Source organism: Sitophilus oryzae, unplaced genomic scaffold (assembly GCF_002938485.1).
Source record: "Sitophilus oryzae breed Bouriz unplaced genomic scaffold, Soryzae_2.0 scaffold_357_pilon_pilon, whole genome shotgun sequence".
Taxonomy (NCBI): Eukaryota; Metazoa; Arthropoda; class Insecta; order Coleoptera; family Curculionidae; genus Sitophilus; species Sitophilus oryzae.
In genome coordinates this window covers 1,811,205-1,835,726 of record NW_022146926.1, presented here as the reverse complement: position 1 = coordinate 1,835,726, position 24,522 = coordinate 1,811,205, and the positions used below count along the sequence as shown (strand labels likewise).

At 32.1% G+C, this 24,522-nt stretch overlaps 2 protein-coding genes across 6 annotated transcripts in view; one reads left to right on the top strand and one right to left on the bottom strand.

The window, feature by feature from the left end:
• LOC115884761 (low-density lipoprotein receptor-related protein 11) overlaps positions 1–3,197 on the top strand; it is a 60,595-nt gene extending 57,398 nt beyond the window's left edge. For both annotated transcript variants that reach the window (XM_030903430.1, XM_030903429.1), the window contains exons 11-12: positions 707–907; positions 2,448–3,197. In XM_030903430.1, coding sequence (XP_030759290.1) covers positions 707–907; positions 2,448–2,578 — 332 coding nt within the window. In that variant the 3' untranslated portion in view covers positions 2,579–3,197. The remainder of the gene's footprint in view (positions 1–706; positions 908–2,447) is intronic.
• Positions 3,198–5,247: 2,050 nt separating this feature from the next.
• The window catches only part of LOC115884802 (blastoderm-specific protein 25D), an 82,044-nt gene continuing 62,769 nt past the window's right edge, over positions 5,248–24,522 (bottom strand). For all 4 annotated transcript variants that reach the window (XM_030903487.1, XM_030903488.1, XM_030903489.1 and 1 more), the window contains exons 12-19: positions 22,066–22,135; positions 15,088–15,278; positions 14,843–15,017; positions 10,800–10,913; positions 10,459–10,742; positions 8,953–9,290; positions 6,714–6,848; positions 5,248–6,658 (exon numbers count right to left, since the gene is read on the bottom strand). In XM_030903487.1, coding sequence (XP_030759347.1) covers positions 6,420–6,658; positions 6,714–6,848; positions 8,953–9,290; positions 10,459–10,742; positions 10,800–10,913; positions 14,843–15,017; positions 15,088–15,278; positions 22,066–22,135 — 1,546 coding nt within the window. In that variant the 3' untranslated portion in view covers positions 5,248–6,419. The remainder of the gene's footprint in view (positions 6,659–6,713; positions 6,849–8,952; positions 9,291–10,458; positions 10,743–10,799; positions 10,914–14,842; positions 15,018–15,087; positions 15,279–22,065; positions 22,136–24,522) is intronic.

Sequence of the window (24,522 nt, the reverse complement as noted above, 5' to 3'; positions counted from 1 at the left end):
ACAAGTGACAGTTCTTCCTCTTCTTGCAAAAATCGACGCGAAATGTCATAATTGACAAAAGTAAAATTTCATCAGCTTTTGACATTTCTAAATATCAGCTCAATGCCGTCTCTAATAGACAGCCTCGGAGCGAGATTTATGACGTCACGCTAGTTAGATACCACGGATTAATAAATATGTTGTAGAATCCATGGAAAACATAATTATTCCTCGTATTTTTGGTTTGTATTTTAAAAATGATATAGTTTACATGAAATATACATAATATACAGTTAATAAATACAATATATATATATACCTATTTATAGTAATAAATACTTTGGCAAATAAACTATGAACCATACAAATGCAGCAAATGTTTTACAATATACAAATAATGAATAGGTACATAAGATAATGGGTAAAATGTAAAATATATTTTAAATTTTGGGGTTTGAAAATCGATCTAATTTAACAAAAAACATTCAGTATCTACTAATAGTAAATTGTACTGAAGCTGTGGTTGGTTCCTTGTGAAACATGGTTGAAATATTAGTATTTTAATAAAGCACGCTTTTAGATGTTTCAAAAAACTTTTAATAAGAGTAACTTTAACTCTACATATATGTTTCGGCTTGTTAGGCCTTTTTCAAGAGTTTTTTAAGAACTGTTTTTAATCATTTCATCTTCATAACATACAAAAATGAGCCAACCCAACCTATTTCAGATGTGAATTCCAAACATGTACAAGAAAAACTAGCACACGATTTGAAACATTCGAAGGAGAATATGGAACATGGAAAAATTAAAACTAAAAGCGACGACTCCCGACAAGACCGATATCCAGACGTGGTCGCTTACAAAATGAACGACACCCAAGATGGACCTTCGCGTATTCCAAGAGGAGCCATACTTTCTTTAACTCTAGGTTGGCAGTTTAAACAATCATTTAATGAAATGTTCCCAAAATTCTCATTTTTCTGAAGAACAATAACGAGAAACTTCAGAATAGATCTATAAATGAAGGGTCCAGGGAAAAAACATGATAAGCGCCATTTTACTAATTTTACAGGATAGCACTTCTTTCAGTGTATTCTATATTTTACTAGGCATAGATCATAGGATTTAACAACTTATTGCCCTGCAGAGTTTATGGATTTTGTAGGGACCAGTTAGAATTTTTTTTAGAATTTAGAATGAGTGGGAGGGGGGTTAATCACTTCGACCTTACAGATCCATTGTGTCCCCCTTTCTTGAATCATAACTCATCATACAGTACCAGGGCTTTGACAAAAGCCAGTATCTGGGACGGTTTTATAGAGGGTAGTTCTCCATCTCCAATATCAGTCGTACCAAAATTCATGGCACGAATGGTTGTCATCTCGGCGCACTCAGTGATGAGGTGTACTGGTGTTTCCCCATCTTCCCCACAGAATCTGCATTCGCCGTTTCTTCTTAGTTTCAATCTACTGAGGTGTTCGTTGAGGAGACAGTGTCCTGTTAAAAACCCCGTGACAATCCGAAGATTGTTCTTACTCAGACCCAGGAAGATCTGTGATTTTTCTTCATCATAAGCCCTCAGAAACTTCTTCGAGTGTCTTAGACCATTGGAAAATTTCCATTCCAGGTTGCGGATGGAATCTTCCAAGTTCTTGAGTTCCGCCTTGAGTTGGTTACCACTTGGAAAGCAGAACGGTTCTGGTTCAGTTAGTGGAGTGTTCGCTGCTTTCCTAGCTAGATTATTTGCTTTTTCATTGCCTTCTATCCCTTGGTGAGCAGGCACCCAGTGTAGGAGGACTTTGTTTTCTTTGCCTAATTTATTCAGCTTCTCTATGCATTCTTTGACCAATTTCGAATTGATTGATACTGAGTTGATCGCCTTTAACGCTGCTTGACTATCAGATAAGATGGCTATTTCTTGTTTCCGATAGTTCCTATCTAAGATAAGTTGTACGCATCTCTCGATAGCGTAGATTTCTGCCTGTAGGATACTAGGGTAAGTGCCCATTGGTTCGGAGTAATTAGCTCTCGGCCCAAACACTCCGATCCCTGTTCCCGTATTGGTTTTGGAAGCATCAGTATACCAAGTTATGGTATGGTCTTTTAACTGCTGGGCAAGCGTTTCGCTCTTCCAATCCTTCTTATTGCTCAATACTACATTGACATGTTTGCCAAAGTTGTATGTTCTTGGCATATCGTCCACTGGGAGTTGCAGGAGTGGTATTAGATTTAACAACTTATTGCCCTGCAGAGTTTATGGATTTTGTAGGGACCAGTTAGACCTACTATAATGTAAAATCCTAAAATTTAGAAATTGGCGCTTATCAAGTTATCCCCTGGACCCTTCAAATGAAACTGATTAATTTTCTAACATATTTTCTATGCGCTAATTATAAATTCTCTAGAATTTTAGCAACATTACTGCAACACAAAAAAGTGATAATAATACTTTTCTAATAATTTTCCAGGTTTGATAATAACAGCTGTAATGGCCATTCTGATAGGTTGTCGTTTAAGAGTTGTCAGACGGAGGCTGAGAAAAGGTGGGAAAGGATACGCTCATGATGCCGATTATCTGGTCAACGGGATGTATTTGTAAAAAAAAATATCAAAATATATGCATTACATATGAAAACATCATCGAAATATGAAAAAAAAACAGCCAATCTTTTGATTGACGAATTAAAATAAAAGACATAGGTAAAGATATCATTTTTTATGAAAGAATTTTGATAGAAACTAGAATTTAATTCAATTTTAAATTAAATTAATGATGCAGAATGCTTAAATAGCTCAATCAACAATATTAATTATTGCATATTCTGGAAATATAGCTACTGAAAAAAAACACAAGAATTTTTGAGTAAAGAGCTAACAAAGATAATCAAAATGAACTGACTTTTTTTACATTGGACGATACATACAGTTTATACATTATACTAAGGACTGGCAAAGGTTAGTCTTGGGATGGTCTTGGGTCGAGATTTCCGTATGTAAGAAGAGTACAATGCGTTTATAATGTACTGAACAAAGAGAGAACAGTAAACACGTTGCCAAACGTATGAAATAAACCGAGAAAACGTGGGTAAAAAGATCTGGAAGGGGATAAGCAGATTTGTCGCAGTCGACCGGTTGACCCAATCAATACCTATGTCAGAACTTAAAGTTCTAGGGAAAGGTGTATATCATGCGTTCAGCTTCACAATTTAATTACGTCTCGTGATACTTGTTTATTTATTAACGAGTCGTTGTAATTTTCCCTATAGCTTGAAAAATTTTAACTAAATACTTGTATTTTTGGTAAAAATCAGTGGAATTGAGTTGGTGTTCGACAGTGGTCGCGCTATTAGAACTCTGAATTCAAAAATCGATATCTCGAAATCTATCGGAAATATCTGGAAATCTATCGAAAATACCTCGAAATTTATCTTTCTTCTCTTCTTAATATCTCGAAATCTATCTTTTCGAAAAAAAAAAATCATTTAAAAATAAGCGGTTTGCAATCGTGATTTTACTTTACTTGATAGGGCAAGGCGTATCGGCAACGCCGCAACAGCACACCGTCGCATTTCCCTCACTCCGACTTAATAAGATCCCTATGCGATTTACTCATATATATATTAACTAAAGAATATCGACTCCAAACTGCATTCTGTGAAGCCAAACCGATGAAATGGGTATATAAATCTTCTGAAGGAATTTGCATAAGTCGCTCAGTTAGCTCAAGCGTAGTGCGCAAGCCTGGATTTTGAATTATCGATCGGATATCCAGACCAATAAGAGACTAGACGCTAGCACCAGTTATTCATTCGTACGGCTCCGTCCAACTTCGTACGGCTTTCGTTTGCGTTCCCGTTCGACAATTGGCTAATCCTGGCTAATCGATATTCGAAATTTTGGAGTTGCGCTGTTGCGCCAGTATCTGCCTAACAGACGAACTTATGTGAAATATACATGGACCGATTATCTAGTTGTCTCTAACTCGTCTTCAACTCCAACATATTGCAGGGATAGGCGATAATCCGTATATATTTGATATGTATATGGATTTACTTCTACACATGTAAATACCGACCCAAAAGTAATAGTTGCCAGCACCACAGATTATAATCTTTGTTTTTTCTTTATTGTTTTTCGTGGTTCCAATTTTCGGAATCGGACACTAGTTAGGTGACTAGTTTGCGCACATAGCACGCCCACTTATGGCCTCTAAAATTGTGCACAGCGCCTGACCAGCACAGTTATTAGAGAGATATCGGAAAACCGAATAGCGTCATCCAGTATTTACGCGTACCTTATCATGGTTACGATATGCGCGAGTCAATTTTTAACGCAACACCCGCTAATAACGTTACCGCCTGACGTAATTTGCTGGTCAATTACACCAAGCGCTATTTCTAAATAACCTCTGATAACGTTTAAAAATTGCTTAAATGGGCATGTGCGGGTATTTGACAACCGGAGTCGGCCGGCGCGGCGAGATCTTTTATTTTAGGTTATGTTTGAATTGTTTTGAATTATTGCTTTAGTTTTATTAGGTAATTTGATATTAAGTAGCTGTTGATTTGTGTTAAGTAGCTGGGATTAGTTTTAATTAAATAAATATGGCCCAAAATATGGATTCCACCTCTTCCAATACAAAAGAACCTATAAAGAGTCTTAGGTTTACAGCAGATGACGACTTAGCCCTTCTAAGAGAATTTGTTGCTTGTTGTCCATCTTCTCCAACCCATTGGCAGACGTTGAACAATAAAGCACTGGAAATAAGCACTTTAGCCCTTTAGTTTTAAAATACCTAGTAAACAAAACAATTTCAAAGTTTTAAATTCAAAGTTAGGTTAAGTTTAAATAACGACGCGATCGCGATCAGAATTCTTTCCGATCCGATAACTATAAATCAGAGCTATAAATGAAGAGAGTTAATACCACCTCACGTAAAGGAAATAACACCTGGCCTTATTAACGTCCATGCACGCTATTCGGTTTAGCGATATCAGAGCGATATCTCTCTATTACGCTGTTTATTGTTATTTTACGCGAGTTTATTTTTGCGGAAATTTGACTCGTTTGCGCATCGTCATAAAAAACAATTTTCGTACCACGAATTAGGGACAAGATTTTTATCTGTATACTTATAGGATACCTAATTTGTGCCAGCACAAAGTAGCACAGTGTTTGCAAAGTAGCTGGCTAGTTTGAAAACTAACCAAGTATCCATTTTGGCCGTAACATATACATTAGATCATTACATAAATATTATCTATTATCTATTTGCTTTAGTCTCTGGTTCGAAAAATCGAACACCCCCCCCCCTCACTCCCTTATTTTTAGGCATGGCTAAATGTTTTGGGCATGCATTCTGAATCCAATATTTTTTAAATGTAACAAATATTTTGATTCTTAATTGTTATGATTCAGTTGCGATATTCCAAGAACAATGCAATAATAAATACGCTACAGAACTGTAGACATTAATAATATTGATATCATGAAATATCTAGTTCACCCTGTTTAACTTGTTTAATCAATTTAAATGTAACGTGTTGCTTACTGTTTTTTATATCATAAAATTACTTGTTGTAAATATTCAGTGTTTTGAATATATGTACCATAGTTAAATATTTTTTCTAAGAACGTAACATGTTGTTGTTCTAGTTTGTTTTATTTTAAATCGACATAACATAAATAAAAGGATATTATAAAAAACAATTTATTTTTAATCGATTATGACACTTGTTCTCAATTATAATACTAAGTATAACAATTTTAGTAATGTTTCTTACAAGCTTTTTAAATATTTTTTTTAATTAATAAAAAAACAAATTCCTTTCCAAATACGACCAAACAACAAATGCAAGTATAACAAACAAAGTGAAATACAATAATTAGTTCAAATGTCCTTTCTAAATTAGTAACTATACAAATTGTAAATGTTAAACATCTTTGGAAAATTGATATATTTTTTCTTTTAACATTCAAATTCGAATAATTCATTAAATGAGCATTTAATATTACCGTATATCGATCAAAATATTTATGTTCTATATATTATAATTTAGTAAATTGTATATGTAGGCATGTTTATTTTATATCAAATGGTTTTCGTCGTTTAACGTGAATTCTTACTCAGAAGAAAAAAAATTAAAACAAAATTTGTACAAATATGTACATTTAACAAAACCTTTGCGATATATAATAATTCAGTCGTGCTACATACAAAAACATTTGTACTGCGATTCCTAAAATTACTGCAACATAAATCAAGGCCAAATCGAATACATTCTCTTATAGGCGTTTCGATTTAGAAAAAGCAAAATCAAAGTCCTAGGAATGTAACGAGTGAATTCATTATTGACCTCTGACACGTTTGTCACTTTCCACTTCACTAAGGTACGATGTGTGAATAATTAAAATATAAAGAATCGATTATTGTTCATAATTCAAACGGAACTGGAGCAATTATTAGCTTGAGCCAACATCTTACACTGCTTCTCCAATCTCTGAACATTGGCGAACAGGTAGGAGTTCTCAACGTACAAGTCTTTGACGAATAGATCGTTTCGGTGAAGTTTATCCAGCTGTTCGTTGCAGATTTTCATTTGTTGGTCCAGTTTTTCCTGGCAGAATTTCAGTTTGGCGTGTAGATCAGATCTTTCGCATCGGAATTGGTGAAAGTAATCTGAACAAAGAAAAATTAATAGAATTTTACACATAATGTATAATAGGTTGCTCACATTGAATGGTTTGTTCATTGACATGATGTTGCTGCTTCATACACTGTTGTAGATGTTTTATCCGAACTTCCAAGTAGTTCTTTCTACCCAAGATACTGTTGAACGTACTGATAGGTAAAACAACATTATCTTCACCTGCCAAAAAAAGTTAAGGAAATAATTTCCATTCTTTACTATTTTTATGATAATGCAACTTAAAACATATTATGATTTATGCGATTTAACAGAAAATTAGTAAAAAGAGCTACGTTTGATTCTAAGAACGGTGCGTTTAAATTATATAGACAACTAGAAGACCCGACCACGCGTCGCTGTGGCTAGGGTCAGTGATGGGCAAGTTAGTACCCGATATATTGAAATTCGGGTAAATACCCAAGTTTTTGAACTCGGTATATATCCAAAAGGTCAATAAATAGTACATATATCGAATTTGGGTAAATACCATTATACCCGGTATATACCCAATCACACCCACGTTTTTAAGGTATTCTAACAATTTTTACAAACAATTTGTTGCTAAATTAAAAATTATTGAATTACTAATATCGCTATTAAAAAATACGGGTTGATGGTAGAAGGGTGAAAATATTTAGGGTTGTATGTATTTTTAATGCCAAATCATAAAAAAATCAAAATAAAAAATTTTGTCCAAAAAATAAAAAAAATTTGGGGTGGGTCACCGTTATCACTTAGGGGTATAAAAAGTAGAAAACAACCTAGTCTCAGACCTACTAAATATACATATAAAATTTCATCAAAATCGGTCAAGCCGTTTCGAAAGAGTATGGTAACAAAAATAAAAAAAAACTATTAAAAAATAGGGGTTGATGGTAGAAGGGTGAAAATATTTAGGGTTGTATGTATTTTTAATGCCAAATCATAAAAAAATCAAAATAAAAAATTTTGTCCAAAAAATAAAAAAAATTTGGGGTGGGTCACCGTTATCACTTAGGGGTATAAAAAGTAGAAAACAACCTAGTCTCAGACCTACTGAATATACATATAAAATTTCATCAAAATCGGTCAAGCCGTTTCGAAAGAGTATGGTAACAAAAATAAAAAAAAAACTATTAAAAAATAGGGGTTGATGGTAGAACGGTGAAAATATTTAGGGTTGTATGTATTTTTAATGCCAAATCATAAAAAATCAAAATAAAAATTTTGTCCAAAAATAAAAAAATTTGGGGTGGGTCACCGTTATCACTTAGGGGTATAAAAAGTAGAAAACAACCTAGTCTCAGACCTACTGAATATACATATAAAATTTCATCAAAATCGGTCAAGCCGTTTCGAAAGAGTATGGTAACAAAAATAAAAAAAAAACTATTAAAAAATAGGGGTTGATGGTAGAAGGGTGAAAATATTTAGGGTTGTATGTATTTTTAATGCCAAATCATAAAAAAATCAAAATAAAAAATTTTGTCCAAAAAATAAAAAAAAAATTATGGGTCACCGTTATCACTTAGGGGTATAAAAAGTAGAAAACAACCTAGTCTCAGACCTACTGAATATACATATAAAATTTCATCAAAATCGGTCAAGCCGTTTCGAAAGAGTATGGTAACAAAAATAAAAAAAAACTATTAAAAATAGGGGTTGATGGTAGAAGGGTGAAAATATTTAGGGTTGTATGTATTTTTAATGCCAAATCATAAAAAAATCAAAATAAAAAATTTTGTCCAAAAAATAAAAAAAATTTGGGGTGGGTCACCGTTATCACTTAGGGGTATAAAAAGTAGAAAACAACCTAGTCTCAGACCTACTGAATATACATATAAAATTTCATCAAAATCGGTCAAGCCGTTTCGAAAGAGTATGGTAACAAAAATTAAAAGACTATTAAAAAATAGGGGTTGATGGTAGAAGGGTGAAAATTTAGAGTTGTATGTATTTTTAATGCCAAATCATATAAAAATCAAAATAATTTTTTTTGTCAAAAAAATGAAATTAATCCAAAAAAAAATTGGGGTAAGTCACCCTTAAATAGATAACAACCTATTCTCAGGGTTGTATGTATTTTTAATGCCAAATCATAAAAAATCAGAATAAAAAATTTTGTCCAAAAAATACCTACTGAATATACATATAAAATTTCATCAAAATCCGTCAACCCGTTTCGTAGGAGTATGGTAACAAAAAATTAAAAAAACACAACCTCTATTAAAAAATAGGGGTTGATGGTAGAAGGGTGAAAGTCCTAGTATAATAATTCTAACTAACTATAGTTCTACTAACTTACCTCCTTTATTTTGCTGAGACTGCTGTTGTTGAGTAACAGCGCTATCGCTTTTTCTGGCATCCTTTTCCGGATTGTTTTTCTTATAGAGATGCTTGTCGTGTTTTCTCGTTCTCTTCGGTCTACAGGGCGTCGAGTTTTGACTTGATGACGTCGACGGTTGCCCATGACCTACAGAGGAAGAATCCCTACGTCCTTCGCTGTTAATGGGCAAGGACCAGTGCATGGGTGGCAAGGAACTAGTAGAGGTTTCGGTTTCCGATTTAACCGTCGTTCTGTCCCAATTTGCGCTGTGGAACTCCAAAGAGGAAGGCTGAGGAGGTGCATTTTCTTCGGGATATCTAATGAAAATATACCAACAATAAACACTGGCTCTCAGTGCCCTTTTTTAAGTAAAACAAGTCAGTTGCATACAAATCATGAAGGTAAGATAAAAGAGAGAAAATAAGAAACGTTAGGTACAACAAAGACAGTTACGAAAGTATAATCTAGAATTATTTCCCAAAAATTGTTCCAATCTATGTATTCTAACCTTTAAATAAAAATATTAAGGAAGGAGCATATCAAAAATCTTAGATCGAACGCGACGGGCTCCTAAAATGGCCGACTTAAATTTCAATCAGTGCCGTTCTAATTTTATTCAAAACGTGTAAAAATATGATGTAGGGTAGACTCAATAATTTGTTGTTTTATTTTACGTTGTGAATAAATGTTGGTAGTTATTAAAATTGTTATAAAAATATATAATTATAATAAATATAGATAAGTTATAATAACTATTTATTAACACAAACATCCGAGACGCTACTGAAGCAGGTAAGTCAAATTGGCGTATCTAAATTCTTTGACATCTAATCTTTGACAAGTAGTAAGTACAAGCAAAAATATATAATTAGTTAATTTTAAGTGAATTTCATAAATGATCGGTTTACTACACGTATGTATATTATATAGTAACTTACCATGATACAAGGAGGGTTAGATAAGATATTACGCATGTAGTGGGCGGAGCTTAACAGAAAATTACTACCCTAGTGACGTCATGCGCGCGGAGAACAGATTTGCGATCGCCAAGAATCTTATCTAACCTTCTTCTATCATGGTAACTTACTAGCAAAAAGTTCTTCCATTATTTTCCTTGATTTTTAACCGAGATCCATCGCACGCTACACAACCAACTGTTTTACAGTCTTTTTCAATAAATCGCAATAGTGTCACTGTTAATTTAAGTTCTGCTACAATTTCCTTCTAGATTTACTACCTCTAAACAACTATCAGTATTAGAATAAATAATAAATAACATAAAATAAGCTCAGTAAAGTCTTGACAAATTCACAAAATTTCAAATCAAATTCAAATGTGTCAAGTGAATCGTCAAACAGAACTGTCAAGGATCCCCACCCTAGAGTCCTCTTTCCGTCGACCATGCATGAATACATGGATAGCATTATACTCCTTTCTTCCTATCTTTTTATTCAAAGATTCTAACCGTTTAATTTTTTTACTAACCTGGACGTGATTTCTGCGACGCACCACTTAAAAGTTTTCATCTTGTTGTAGTTTCTTTGTCTTTCGGCATCAGCGTCAGCCTGCACCGAGACTTCCCGCATTTCTTCTTGCCTCGTTGCCAGTTCCGACAATTTGTCCTTTAGTTCGCTAATTTCTTCCTCTTTTCTAAACATTTCGCTTTCGTGATACGCCCTGTAGTCCTCAAATTCCTGTTCCAGATCTGTGAACTGCTTTTCAAGATTTTCTGTTTCTACTATAGGCGGCAGTCGGCCATCCAATAAATCCTGTATTAAAATATCACTTAATTATCATAGAAATACTTTTTCATAAACGTTTTTTACCTGATTCGCATATTGTTCCTCATATTCCCTCATTTTGTCTAATAATTCATTCAGTTTATCTCCGCTGATTTTTTGTTCCGCCTCGAAGAATTGTCGTTCTTCGTCAACTTTTGTCTATTAAACGGTAAAAGGCAAATATAAAATACATAATGTTATATACATAAATGTTAGAGATTAAATTTAAATTTATATGTAAAGGCGCGAATAGTCAGGCGCTAAATTGATTTACGTGGTACATAGAAACTTAGAAAACTACTTCTATTGGTTAGTATGAAATAAATCAACTAATCATGAAGCACTTCTCACGCTTGCGTTGTTCAAAGCTGTTGAAAGAAAAGGGCCGACTTATGTGGATTTTGTACAGCTCCATCTCAAAAATTTGGCTTCAATTTCTATTCCTGACTAGCGATATAGTGTAATATATATAAGGTAAAAAGTTTAATCCAGAAAATATCATGTATTCTATTTTATACACAACCACACATTAGGCTGTCAGTCGACTGACGATAATTTACATGGAACTCTGTGTACCTACAAGCTTTGATTATAAAATCTATCAAGACAGGTGCTGGTAGGTGAGGGGCGGATACTCAGAAACCAGCTAAGTCGACTGGCTGTCTAATAAATAGGCTGTGTCTGTACTTTCTGTAGCGAGTTAACATTTAAAATATTTATTTTATGAAATAAAACTACAGTTACTAAAATTTACAGAAAATTATTTTATATAGGGTTCGGCAATACTGCGTTGGGCATCTGTAGCTACTAAAACAAAACACTTGGGAATTTTGTTCAAGTGCAAACGTAAAGTATGTTCTAGGATGTATTTCAGAAAAATATTTTAACTTCTATAGGTTGGAACGTTCTAAATGTAAAGCCCTGTATATTATTGCCTTTTTGGCTTCCTTTCAGATCCCTTTACATCCTAAGATTTGAGTGAATATAGTTCGATAGTTTCAGAGGTATTAATAAATAAACAAAAAACATCTACTTTCCAACTTTCCTTAAAAAATATTAGAAATACAAGAACTGTCCTGAAGTCAAAACTATATTAGGTATTTACTTTAGATGATTTATACTTACTTTACTATAAATATCGTAATCTTAAATCATACAAGGTGTTCAAAATTCTATTCAAAATGTTTAATGGTTTCCCAAATACCACGCAGAAATATTTCATATGGCTCTTTCAACGGTAAAATACGAGAGAAAATGCCATATGAAACATAAAACAGCGAATATCTGCGAAACCGTTAAAAATTTTAAAATACTCTAAATACAAGAAATGTTCATTTTTTAATTCTCCATCTATTGCAAAAATAGTACACAGAGTGTTTCATTAAAAAAAAACGAATAAAAATGATTTTATATTTTAGAAAGTTTGGCGTAGAATTTTGAACATCCTGTATAATTTACGATTGCCATATTTATTAGTAGTGGGAACTATCGAATGAATACTATCGAAACATTCGATATTTGCAATTCATTCGAATAATTCGATAGCTAGTAAGAAAACATTCGTCGAAAACTATTCGAATAAAAATTATCGAATAGATGCGTCATCTGCCTTGAAATATTGTATTCTACTAATTCGGCAGCAAAAACCATTCATTTATAAAATTCATTCATTTATCAAATTCATTTATTCGCCGTCTAGGATCGATTTTAATAAAATATAAACTGGATTTTAGTTGTCGTCCGGCGAATTCAGAAATTGATTTACTCTAGAAACCCGACATTTTTTAGGATTGGCAATGCTACGGAAAGAGTTAGGCATATTTGGTTTTTGTCATCAAATAAAGATAAGGACATTTTTTTTTTTTAAGGTGCTAGTATTTATACAGCAGATTCTCAGTGAGAATATTAACTCCCTGTTTCTAAAATTTCAGTTAAAGGGACGTAAGAACTATAGGAAGTAAATTGCCATATATTCATGTTTTGGTAATATCAAAGAATAGTTTTTAGCATTAGTTAGTTAGGGATATATGTCTATAGTTTTGCATAAGTTTTTTTATTAATATTCTGTTGTTACACTGCAATAATGCTTTTCATGTTTTAGATGATAGATCAAATGATTTCTTTAATGTTTTTAAGCAAAGTACTGTTAATAACAAATTGAATAATAACAGTAATAATTTGCTATGACTATTAACAACAAAATATTTAAATATTTAATAATATAACATTTTTTTAAACTGTAGCAAAATATTTAACAACAAATAGAGGTAATAGTATTTATATTAGATATAATTTATGAAAATATATAGTCTATAAATATTAGAACACAATGGTTTATTAAATAATAATAATTACAAGAACTAATTTGTTATATTAACAACAATTTTTAAAATTAACACAACATAAACATTTATTAATTATTTTCTAAGCATGCAGTGTAATGGAAGGAAAATATAAAAAAAATTAGAAATCAAAATTATTTATATTACTTTTTATTACTTATTTTACTATGCCAGAAACACATCAATATTTATCACAACCACAACTTTACTTTAAAAAATGAATGAAATATTTCTACCTAAAAAGTACATGTAAGAGAATTAGCATAAACAAAATACAAATATTGTTAAGTGTTTTTTAAATTGGCACTGTAAAACTTTCAATTTAATTTTCTCACTTCAAATTTGAGGATAACCATTTACTTAACCATATTTTTTGGTTTGATTCGTGTTTGATCAACTAATTCATATTATTAAAACATCTAAAAATACAAATAATGTATTTTTTAAAATTAATTGTAAGTTCATCTCATGTCTCTTAAAAAAATTGCTATATTTCAAAATTTCCCATTAAAAAATGCAATCTAACCTAACCATAATATACCATAAAAAATTAAATAATTGAACATAATTATATATTTCAAGTGTTATTTGATGTTTGGTCCCATTACCAACATTACCTTATTCGCACACAATCGTCAATTTAAAAAAAACTACTAAATTTTAGTATTTTAAAATGATTTTAATAAACGCAAAAAATAGCATAGTATTTATATAAGTTTTAATCTATTTATTAAAATTTGGAAGAACATAATGCATACGCACAAAATTAATCAAACGAATACTAAATTTCAAATAATTAGAAAGCATTTACGAACATCGTGGCGCAACGATAACCATGAATTTGTGAACGGTCAATGTTGTCTAATACGTTTTAGGCGTTTTACAAATGAATTAAATGATTTTATTCGAATAAAACCATTCGATAGTTGAAATCATTCATTCAGTAACCATTCGATAGTCTAATTCATTCGATAGTTCCCATCGCTAATATTTATAGCAAAGTAAGTACAGACCACCTAAAGTAAATACCTAATATAGTTTTGATTTCAGGACAGATCTTGTATATTTAATATTTTTTCAGAAAAGTGTCAAATTCATGTTTTTGATTTACCACAGATTAATATCTTTGAAACGATTTGAAATAGTCGATTCCAGTTTAGAGATTTTCGTTTTTAATTACTCATATCTTAGGATTATGTAATCAAAAAAAAAAAAGAAAAATATACCAACTAAATTAAAATTTGTAAGTGATCTGATGTAGACACTTTTTTGTGTCTCCCTATAAAAGTTAAAATATTTTCCTGAAATACATCCTAGAACATACTTTAGGTTTGCACTTTAACAAAATTCCCAAGTCTTTTATTCTAGGAACTACAGATGCTCGACATTTATGTCTACGGCACAAGAAGCCACAAATCATCCGTGTATGCATTCTATTTCCTATTGGTCGAGATATTTTGAGGTTAGGGTTAGGGCATTGTTTATTGTTTTTGGTTATGTGGCGAGTTGATTAGCGTGGTTATTTGGAGGGTGTTAATTGATTGGTTTTTTTTTCAGATAGACGTGAATTTAAGGTCAGTAAACACCGAAAAATATTTAAAGCACCGAAATCGAAAATAAATAATAGGTTAGGTAGAAACGTCAAAACAGAAGGCGCGCGCAACACGGGTGATTTGTGGCTTCTTGTGCCGTAGAAATAAGTATGCCCGACGCACTATTTTTTTTCTGGAGGTGTAAAAACCTTACCTGCCAATAATCTTCACACTTTTCGTATTCGTTTCTCAATAGTTCTACACAATCTTCTAATTCCGTACATTTAGCACTGAGTTCTTGATTTTCTTCCTCCATTTTTTTCACCTTTTCTTCCACAAAGGCTATACTAAAATCAGTCTGAGAACTTTGTTCAATAAAACTTTTATCACTAGAAAAATAAAAACAACCAAAAAAAGTTGGTTAATAACATTAAAAATGCCTGATTGTTTCTAAAATACCTGTCCAATGAGTTAGATTCTTGGCTGTTGGACAACTTGTCGAAAAATCTGCGGAGACTATCACATTTCACACATCCTTCGTTGGAATGGCGAGTTAAGTTGATTTCTTTCTTAACATCGCTAATAGTCTTTTCCAGTTCTTTCACTCGGTTTGTTAGTTGCATGGTCGTGGTCGCACTTTTTCCAATTTCCTGTCGAAAAAACAACCGGTGCAGAATATAAGAGGATATCCTTTTAAATTTTGTGCCAAACTTCATTTTGCTCACATATGTTTATAAAGGAATACATTAAGATTAATATTCTCATGCTTTACATAACATCCAAACAAACAATCAAAACAAGAAAGCAAAAAAATGATCGAAAAAAATTATTTGTATATTTTGTGATAAAACAGTTGTTGATGTGTCAGTGGGCAAAAAAATCTTTATCGATAAAAAGGAGGATGAATTTATTAAGTTATTTAGGAGTAATTGCAGCTTGTGTTCAAACAACAAAAATTAATTATTCGTGTAATTATGCTAGGCTGCCGAAAAGACTGTGATAGAAGCATATAATCAAAAGGTCGTGTAATTTTAACCATCTGAAACGTTTTTTTCCATCAGTCGCGTTTAACATTTTTCTTGATATACCGTATGATCGAAAAAAACGGCGTCCAGTTGGCTTGGAAATGACGATCGATGATTCCTCATATAATTTTATATATAAAATGACAGCGATCTCCATTTCATAACCATCGGTGACACCATTTATTTTTTATTGTACATTTGTTTATTTTTAAATTGATTTTCAAACATAATTGAGTAAGTAATTATAATGTATTAGTTAATCAATATATCATAGATATTTTTTAATTTTTAATTAATAACGTTTAAGTAGCTTCATAATAATTTAGTTAAAATTTATGCTAAAATGTAATTGTTATAATATTTAAATATTTAATTAAATAATTAACCCATATTTTTCTTTTTTGAGCAGTGCCTTAAATATCAAACTTATAAAGATTTTTTTCAGCTTATGAACTTATTCCCTATGATCACACTCACCGGCACGAAGAACGGGCACCTTAATATCCATTAATTTTCATGTATTTTAAAGTTTTCTATACAGGGTGTCTCAGAAATAAGTGCAAGTGTTTTAAGGGGTGGTAGATCTCGATGAAAGAAACATATTGTTAAGGTGTATGTGGCGCCATCTGTCGGAGAAGCAAGAAACTAAACCGCAGCGTGTATTGAGAAACCTGACGAATTCACCCTTTGAATAAGAAGACTAAGGAAGGAGCATAATGCTATCCATGTATTCATGCATGGTGGGCGGAAAAAGCACTATCGTGGGGATCCTTGACAGTTCTGTTTGACGATTCATTTGACACATTTGAATTTGATTTGAAATTTTGTGGATTTGTCAGTCTTTACGGAGCTGATTTTATGTTATTTATTATTTATTCTACTACTGATAGTTGTATAAAGGTAGTAAATCTAGATGGAAATTGTGGCAGAACTAAAATTAACAGTGACACTATCGCGATTTATCGAAAAAGACTCTAAAATAGTGGGTTGTGTAGCGTGCGGTAGATCTCGGCAAAAATCGAGTGAAATAATGGAACAACTTTTCGCTAGTAAGTGACTATATAATATACATACGTGTAGTAAACCGATCATTTATGAAATTCACTTAAATTAACTAATTATATATTTTTTCTTGCATTTTTGCTTTTATTTACTACTTGTCAAAGAATCTAGATACGTCAATTTGACTTACCTGCTTCAGTAGCGTATCGGATGTTTATGATTATAAATAATTATTATAACTTATCTATTTTTATTAGAATTTTATATTTTTATAACAATTTTAATAACAATCTAAATAATCTTTACAACCAACATTTATTCACAACGTAAAATAAATATAAAATTATTGAGTCTACCCCACGCCTACCCTACATCATAGTTTTACATTTTTTAAATAAAATTAGAACGGCACTGATAAACCGGAATTTAAGTCGGCCATATTTGAGGCCCATCGCGGTGGATCTAAGATTTTTGATATGCTCCTTCCTTAGTCTTCTTATTCAAAGAATTCACCAGAAAGTAAAATATATTTTTAGGCGCCATCTCTTAATCAAGTCGACAAGTAAGCGAATCAGACAATAGAATTTAATAGTAGATGGCATAAAGTTACCGATAATTTTAGAATGTTCCAGAAACACTCACCACAGCTATATAAAAGGAGCGCGTTCGGCAGTTGGGACAGTTTGAAGTTTGATAATACCGCGTTTTTAAATTGTGAATTAATTGGCGAAGGTGCCAGAAAAGTTAGAGTAATAGTAGTTGCATAAATTGTGTTTTATAATCAGTATAAATTGTGTGTACAGAGTGAGAAAAAAATAAATTCGTTAAGTATTTTATCGTGAGTTTAAATTAGTGGATCCACGGAATCCGTAACAATATTTTCTCTTTATCGTTTTTCAAATAAGTCCAAAATAACGGAGATATTTTACTTTGAAAATTTGCAAAAACCAATAATTTTTGCTAAAATTTTGAAAACTACTGGATCATTTCTGGATTTTCTTTCTTGTAAATTTAATCTAATACCTATGTTGCCATATTATCAAGAAATTAACTAAAAACTAAAAAAATTTTCAAAAATTTTTTCAAAAAATTACGAATTTTCAAAATTTTTTTTCGCGAAAAAACCTCATAGGCTGTTTCTGGGGTTGAACTTGGTTGAACTATACTACCCGAGATACTACCAGTTAAACTACTTGCACTTATTTCTGGGACACCCTGTACAATGTTTAGTGGACCGATTTTGATGATTTTTAGGCAATTTGTAGCTAAATTTATTGGAGATATTTGCTTTTAAAGAAGACACTAACATTTTTTTGTATTTTTCACATTAAAACTATGCCCTTAATCCAGTAAAATTATATCGCCGTATAGAGAGTGAAAATAAAAAAATTACGGGCCAGGTGATTATTTCAGAGTTTGTCAGCGACCGTCTTCTGAGTGTAAAATTAACAAAATCGGAAATTTTCGGTTTTTGAGCAACAGGGGTGGTTTTTTTAAAACTGTACTACAACAAAATAATTAGACGCAAATTGTACATAAGAACATTCTCTATAAGTTCGCCTAATGATTTATTTTATAAGTTTATTATTTCCGGACTTAGCGGCCGTTTCATGAGCCCTTTGGGGTGGTTTTCAAAAAGTTTGTTTTACAGCAAATTGACCCGTATGAAAGTTGTTCAAGGAACTTTTCCTCATGATTTTTTTTGTAGCTTGATTATTTTTGGAGATAGCGTCCAGTTCATGAACAAATTAGGGTAGTTTTCAATGTTACTCTTTTTTCAGCAAATTCACCGTAGGAAACTCGTCCAAAATAAGAGTACATATACGTTTGCCTTATGAACTTTTTTTGTAATTTGACTATTTTTGGCGATAGCGCCCAAAAATCTAAAAAAAAATCAAAAATCCCAGCTATCTCCAAAAATAATGAAGCTACAAAAAAAATCATGAGGAAAAGTTGCTTGTCCATTTATTATGAACAACTTTCATACGGGTCAATTTACTGTAAAACAAACATTTTGAAAACCACCCCAAAGGGCTCATGAAACGGCCGCTAAGTCCGGAAATAATAAACTTATAAAAAAAATTCATTATGCGAACTTATAGAGAATGTTCTTATGTACAATTTGCGTCTAATTATTTTGTTGTAGTACAGTTTTAAAAAACCCACCCCTATTGCTCACAAACCGCAAGTGGAAAATTTCCGATTTTGTTTATTTTACACTCAGAAGACAGTCGCTGACAAACCCTGAAAAAATCAGCTTGCCCGTAATTTTTTTATTTTCAAATGACAATTTTATTGGACTACCTTGCTTTTGGTCACACAACAAAAAAAACACTATTTTATAAGTGCATTAATGAGGACCCAAAGTCAATGCTAAAAAAAAGCTGTAAACCGTTACTGTCTTATTCAAGAGCGAATATCTCCCATAAAAACAAAGCTATTGAGATGAATCAAAAAACAAACTATCGAGAAAAGACCTACCTAGATGATAAAATGATTCTTAAAATTCTTGCTTTGTTAACATATTCCGCAGGGTGTTTCAAACTTTCACTAAAATATCAATTCAATTTTGTTTTCCCTCGTATAATTGACAGATAGAAAGTTTCAGTTTTAATTTCGAAAGAGATACTAAAAAGTCAAATAACTTAGGTACAAATTGCTTAAAAAATCATCAAATTCGGCCCTCTACAACAAAATATATTAAGCTACATCAAAATTTTAAGCTGCCCGTTTTTGGTGCCGGTGAGTGTATTGAGGAAGATGCATATATTTTATTTTTCGCCAGAAACTGTTCAATTTATTAGATTTTTTTTTACCACAATTTTATAAAACGGGCCATTAAAATACTATGGATAACGCAAACGACGCTTCGCGGATTGAAACGATATTCTATTGGTCTGACGTCACCCGCCGTTCTCGTCGACGCGCGATGGCCAGCAGCAGCCAGACGTGTTCCGTTTATGTACGTATTTAGGTGGCGTACTAAGACATTTTTGTTGCTTTTAGCGTTGATTGAAGAAGTTTTTAATGCTTTTTTTGTGCAGTTAGTATTTGTATGTGTTGTGTGTTCTGAGAATTTTTAAGTAATGGCACATTCCGGGTTTGTAAAAGCACAATCAGATAACTTGCCAAAAGTCGATGCTTTTATGTTGGCTGCTTTTATAAATACAAATTCCCAATTTATTGGTGCTGAATTACGAGGAAAAAAACAGAGAGGTATGTAACATTTATTCTTTGTAGAACTGAGGCATATTTAAGTATAAGTAGGTACCTACTGTTACGAACTTTGATATAGTTATAAATATTAATGTTATAAACTTATTTTTCAGATCAGGTAGGGAGACGTATGGAGATAATGCTGTAGGTTATGTATAAGTGAAAAGAGACAAAAATATTTGTTTAGTACGTGGAAAAATAACTCCAGAGCATAGCGTGAAAAAGAAAGTTTTTTTTTTATATATTGACACCTCCTTACCCTTATTATTTTTAAAGATTGTTTTTTACGAAATTATAAGAAACAAATTGTTTATCAGTAATGAAAATATTATACAAAGTCCCATAAGCAAACGCCAAAATTAAGTTACTTTTTAAGTAAAACACCCTATATATTTTAGATTCTTCGGAAATTTCTAGATATTCTAGATATATTTCGTGTATAATATCCTATACCTATCTTCAAATGTTTACGAAATATTGACAGTTGAAAAGCGGAAAATACCTACAATTTTCTGCACCAACCTTTTTTGAGACACCCTGTATAACTAGAATTAATTTTAAAAGTGAGTATATGAAAACCATGCAACTTTTTTATTTAATGTTTTCTTCTAAACTTGCAGTTAATGCTGTATGTGGGTGTCAAAATATAATCAATAACCCTGTACATTCAAATTTCATATACCTATGTAAGACAATAGACATAAATATATGAACTTACATCAAAATCAAACGCTCAGGACAATAATGGGAAAAACAAGAAGAGACCGAATTAAGAACACCGACATCAGGGAACAATGTGAGGTGCAAGACATAGTAAGGTGGGGCAGACAAAGAAAAAGAGGTTGGTACGCCCACGTGAGAAGAATGGATGAGAGAAGACTGCCACGAATTGCATTAGAAGGAAAACCAACAGGGAAAAGAGAACCTGGAAGACCACCTAAGAGATGGAAGGACAGCTGGCAGTCCACCTCCCAAGAACTGTTACAGAGGACCCATCAAAATTAACAGATCGCGAGATCTTAAAAATGAATAAGAAGAAGAAGACATCAAAATGATCTTCACAACAATAAATCGTAAAAATAGAGGATAATTTAATGTTTTTCTTTTCATCTCTTCTCATGGCCTTGGACCATTTTTTTCTGTTTTCGCTCATCCATTACTATTTATAAATATCACTAATTACTCTAATTATGTATTAATTAACACAAATAACTAAAATTTTGACTCGGATTCAACAGCGTTTAAAAGCAACCTGTGTAAAATAAACACGCGTTTGGCTCCACTCAACCAGAAGAACGGCGGGTGACGTCACAGCGGCAAGGCGCGGTAGAGAGCGTTTGCCCGGCCATTTAAATTAACAATATTTAATTATTTTATATCAGAGGCATTTCTTAACCGATATCAACGATTTTTTTTTGTTCAATTTGTAATTATATGAACTATTTTTTAAAACCATTATTTAAAAACATGCATTTTCCTCTTTAGCAGACAAGCCTTGTTTCTAGTATATATCAAAGGTAAGTAAAACTTCTCCATCTAATAAATAAAACCAAAAATACAAAGTGCAAAAAACATTTATTAAACAAAAAGCCATACAGATATGTGTGTATATGTATGTTTAATTATATGGAGAAGCCTTGGAATGATAGCACTAGAGCAAGGCATCTGCGCGCGCTAAATTATATTAATACTGTGTAGTATAGTGGTAAAGTTAGTGAAAAAACAAATAAAATTAGTAGAAAACAAATGCAAAGATGGAAAGACAATGCTATAATGCCCAGCTTCTCCTAAATATGCAGCAATAACATAAATAAATAAGTGAAAAATACAGCATGCTCTAGGTTCATCTAACTAACAACAAAATAAATAAATAAATATTACATACTATAGCTAAAATATTAAACCTTTGACCGAAAACAATTCAAAAAAGCTAAACTTATTAATGTCAAAACAGAAAAAAGGTAAATTTAATTTTAAATAAATTCTAAATTTTAATAGTCAAACTATTTAATTTTCTTACAAACATAATTCCCTGTCAACAAATCAATCAAGCATAATGGCATTCGAAATGTATGAGAAAAAAACTATTAGTGACATTTCACCTAACGACGATAGACAGACAGATATTTGTGCCTGAAGATGGTTGTTAGTTCGAAACGTTCCACACGAGTTATAATGTAAAACTCGCACTTACCTCGTAACTGGGTACAGGAATGTTGTTCTGGATGAGAACTTGTTCCAAAAATGCTACTTTAGCTTGTAATCTGCAAAAATTCAATACAATAAAATTATTAAAATCAATTATTAAAATTACTTATAATGTTCGTTTTAACTTTCTTACCGGTATGATCGAAAAAAAAACGGCGCAGCGTCCAGTTGGCTTAGAAATGACGATCAATGACATTCCCCATATAATTTTACATATAAAATGACAGCTATCTTCATTTCAAAGCCACCGCTGACGCCGTTTTTTTTTTCGATCATCTTATACAGGGTGTTAGAGAAAACCTTCATATGAATGTATGTCGTAAACATCTCAATTTCTGAGATACAGGACGATAATTTTTTGTATTTTTTTTTTATAATAACTCTGATTTTATTATAAATATTGTTACGGATTCCGTGGGTCCACTAATTTAAACTCACGATAAAATACTTAACGGATTTATTTTCTTACTATATACACACAATTTATACTGATTACAACACACAATTAACTATTTAAAAAAAATCATTCGCCAAATTGTCACGATCCACAATTTAAACCTTTGAAAATTGTCACGATCCACAATTTAAACCTTTGAATAAGAAGACTCAGGAAGGAGCATAATGCTATCCATCTATTCATGCATGGTTGGAAAAAGGCCTCTAGGGTGGGGATCCTTGACAGTTCTGTTTGACGATTCATTTGACACATTTGAATTTGATTTGAAATTTTGTGGATTTGTCAGTCTTTACGGAGCTTATTTTATGTTATTTATTATTTATTCTACTACTGATAGTTGTATAAAGGTAGTAAATCTAGATGGAAATTCTGGCAGAACTAAAATTAACAGTGACATTATTGCGATTTATCGAAAAAGAGTCTAAAATAGTTGTTCGTGTAGCGTGCGGTAGATCTCGACAAAAATCGAGTGAAATAATGGAACAACTTTTCGCTAGTAAGTGACTATATAATATACATACGTGTAGTAAACCGATCATTTATGAAATTCACTTAAATTAACTAATTATATATTTTTTCTTGCATTTTTGCTTTTATTTACTACTTGTTAAAAATTAGATGTCAAAGAATTTAGATACGTCAATTTGACTTACCTGCTGTTATAAATAATTATTATAACTTATCTATTTTTATAACAATTTTAATAACTACCAACATTTATTCACAACGTAAAATAAATAAAAATTTATTGAGTCTACCCCACGCCTACCCTACATCATAGTTTTACATTTTTTAAATAAAATTAGAACGGCACTGATAAACCGGAATTTAAGTCGGCCATATTTGAGGCCCATCGCGGTGGACCTAAGATTTTTGATATGCTCCTTCCTTAGTCTTCTTATTCAAAAATTTAAACCAACCGTATTTTTAAACTTGCTCAAAGAAAGTCAGTTTGCTTCAGGGTCAAACCGCTGAAAATCTGATGCGGTGAATTGTGTGGAAATCATGTCTGGGCATCGACTGGAAGGAAATCAAGAAATAAAAAAAAATTGTATATAAAAATAAGCATTTTGATGCACGGAAAACGTGTATCAAATATAACATCAGAGATATTTTGAAAAAAATAGAAAATTTTACCACCCTGTGAAAATTTAAAATGTTTAGGACGCACATTAGAATAGGTCCAAGAATCACCTCCTTAAATATTAGCCGGTCATTAAGAAACACCCTGTACATAAAAACGGACTCTGACGACTCGTGTACTTGTACAAACATTTGTTATTGGGATATACTTGCCATGTCGTGCGAGCGGTTAACTTGTGCAATTATTTGTCACTCGTCGCGAGGCGTGAGCGCCAAGCTTGTTGCAAAAAAATGATATTTACAAAGATAGTATACTTGCCACTTGCCAAGTATGCAATTAGTGGCGTACTTGCCAAATACACGAGTAGTCAGAATCAGCCTTAAGATATACAGTACGATCGAAAAAATAATAGTCTCTGTCTAAATGCGGACTCTGACGACTCGTGTACTTGTACAAAAAAAATGTTGTTTACAAATATAGTATACTTGCCAAGTACACAAATATTGGCGTACTTGCCAAGTACACGAGTCGTCAGAAACCGCCTTAACGACAGGTTACAGTTGTTGTATGTCATTTTAATTCATAGTTCTATATTCAGTCATTTTTTAGGATGTCGTCTGTCGAAGTCAAATCATCCCTGACTCGTTGGAGATACCCTTATTATTTGTTATTGTTTTAGACCCCTGTTAAGTCTGCGTAATAATCACACGGTGTTATGGTCATTTAAACTGAAAATCTTAGTTGTATATTCTACCTGATATTTAGGAATTGAAAGAACAAACAACGTTAAGATGAATTAATTAGAAAAATGGAAATAGGACACGGAATTGAACAAAAAGTGTTTCAAGCCGATCGAGTGAATCGGAGTTGCCGATATATACGTGGTCTATAATTTGAAAACG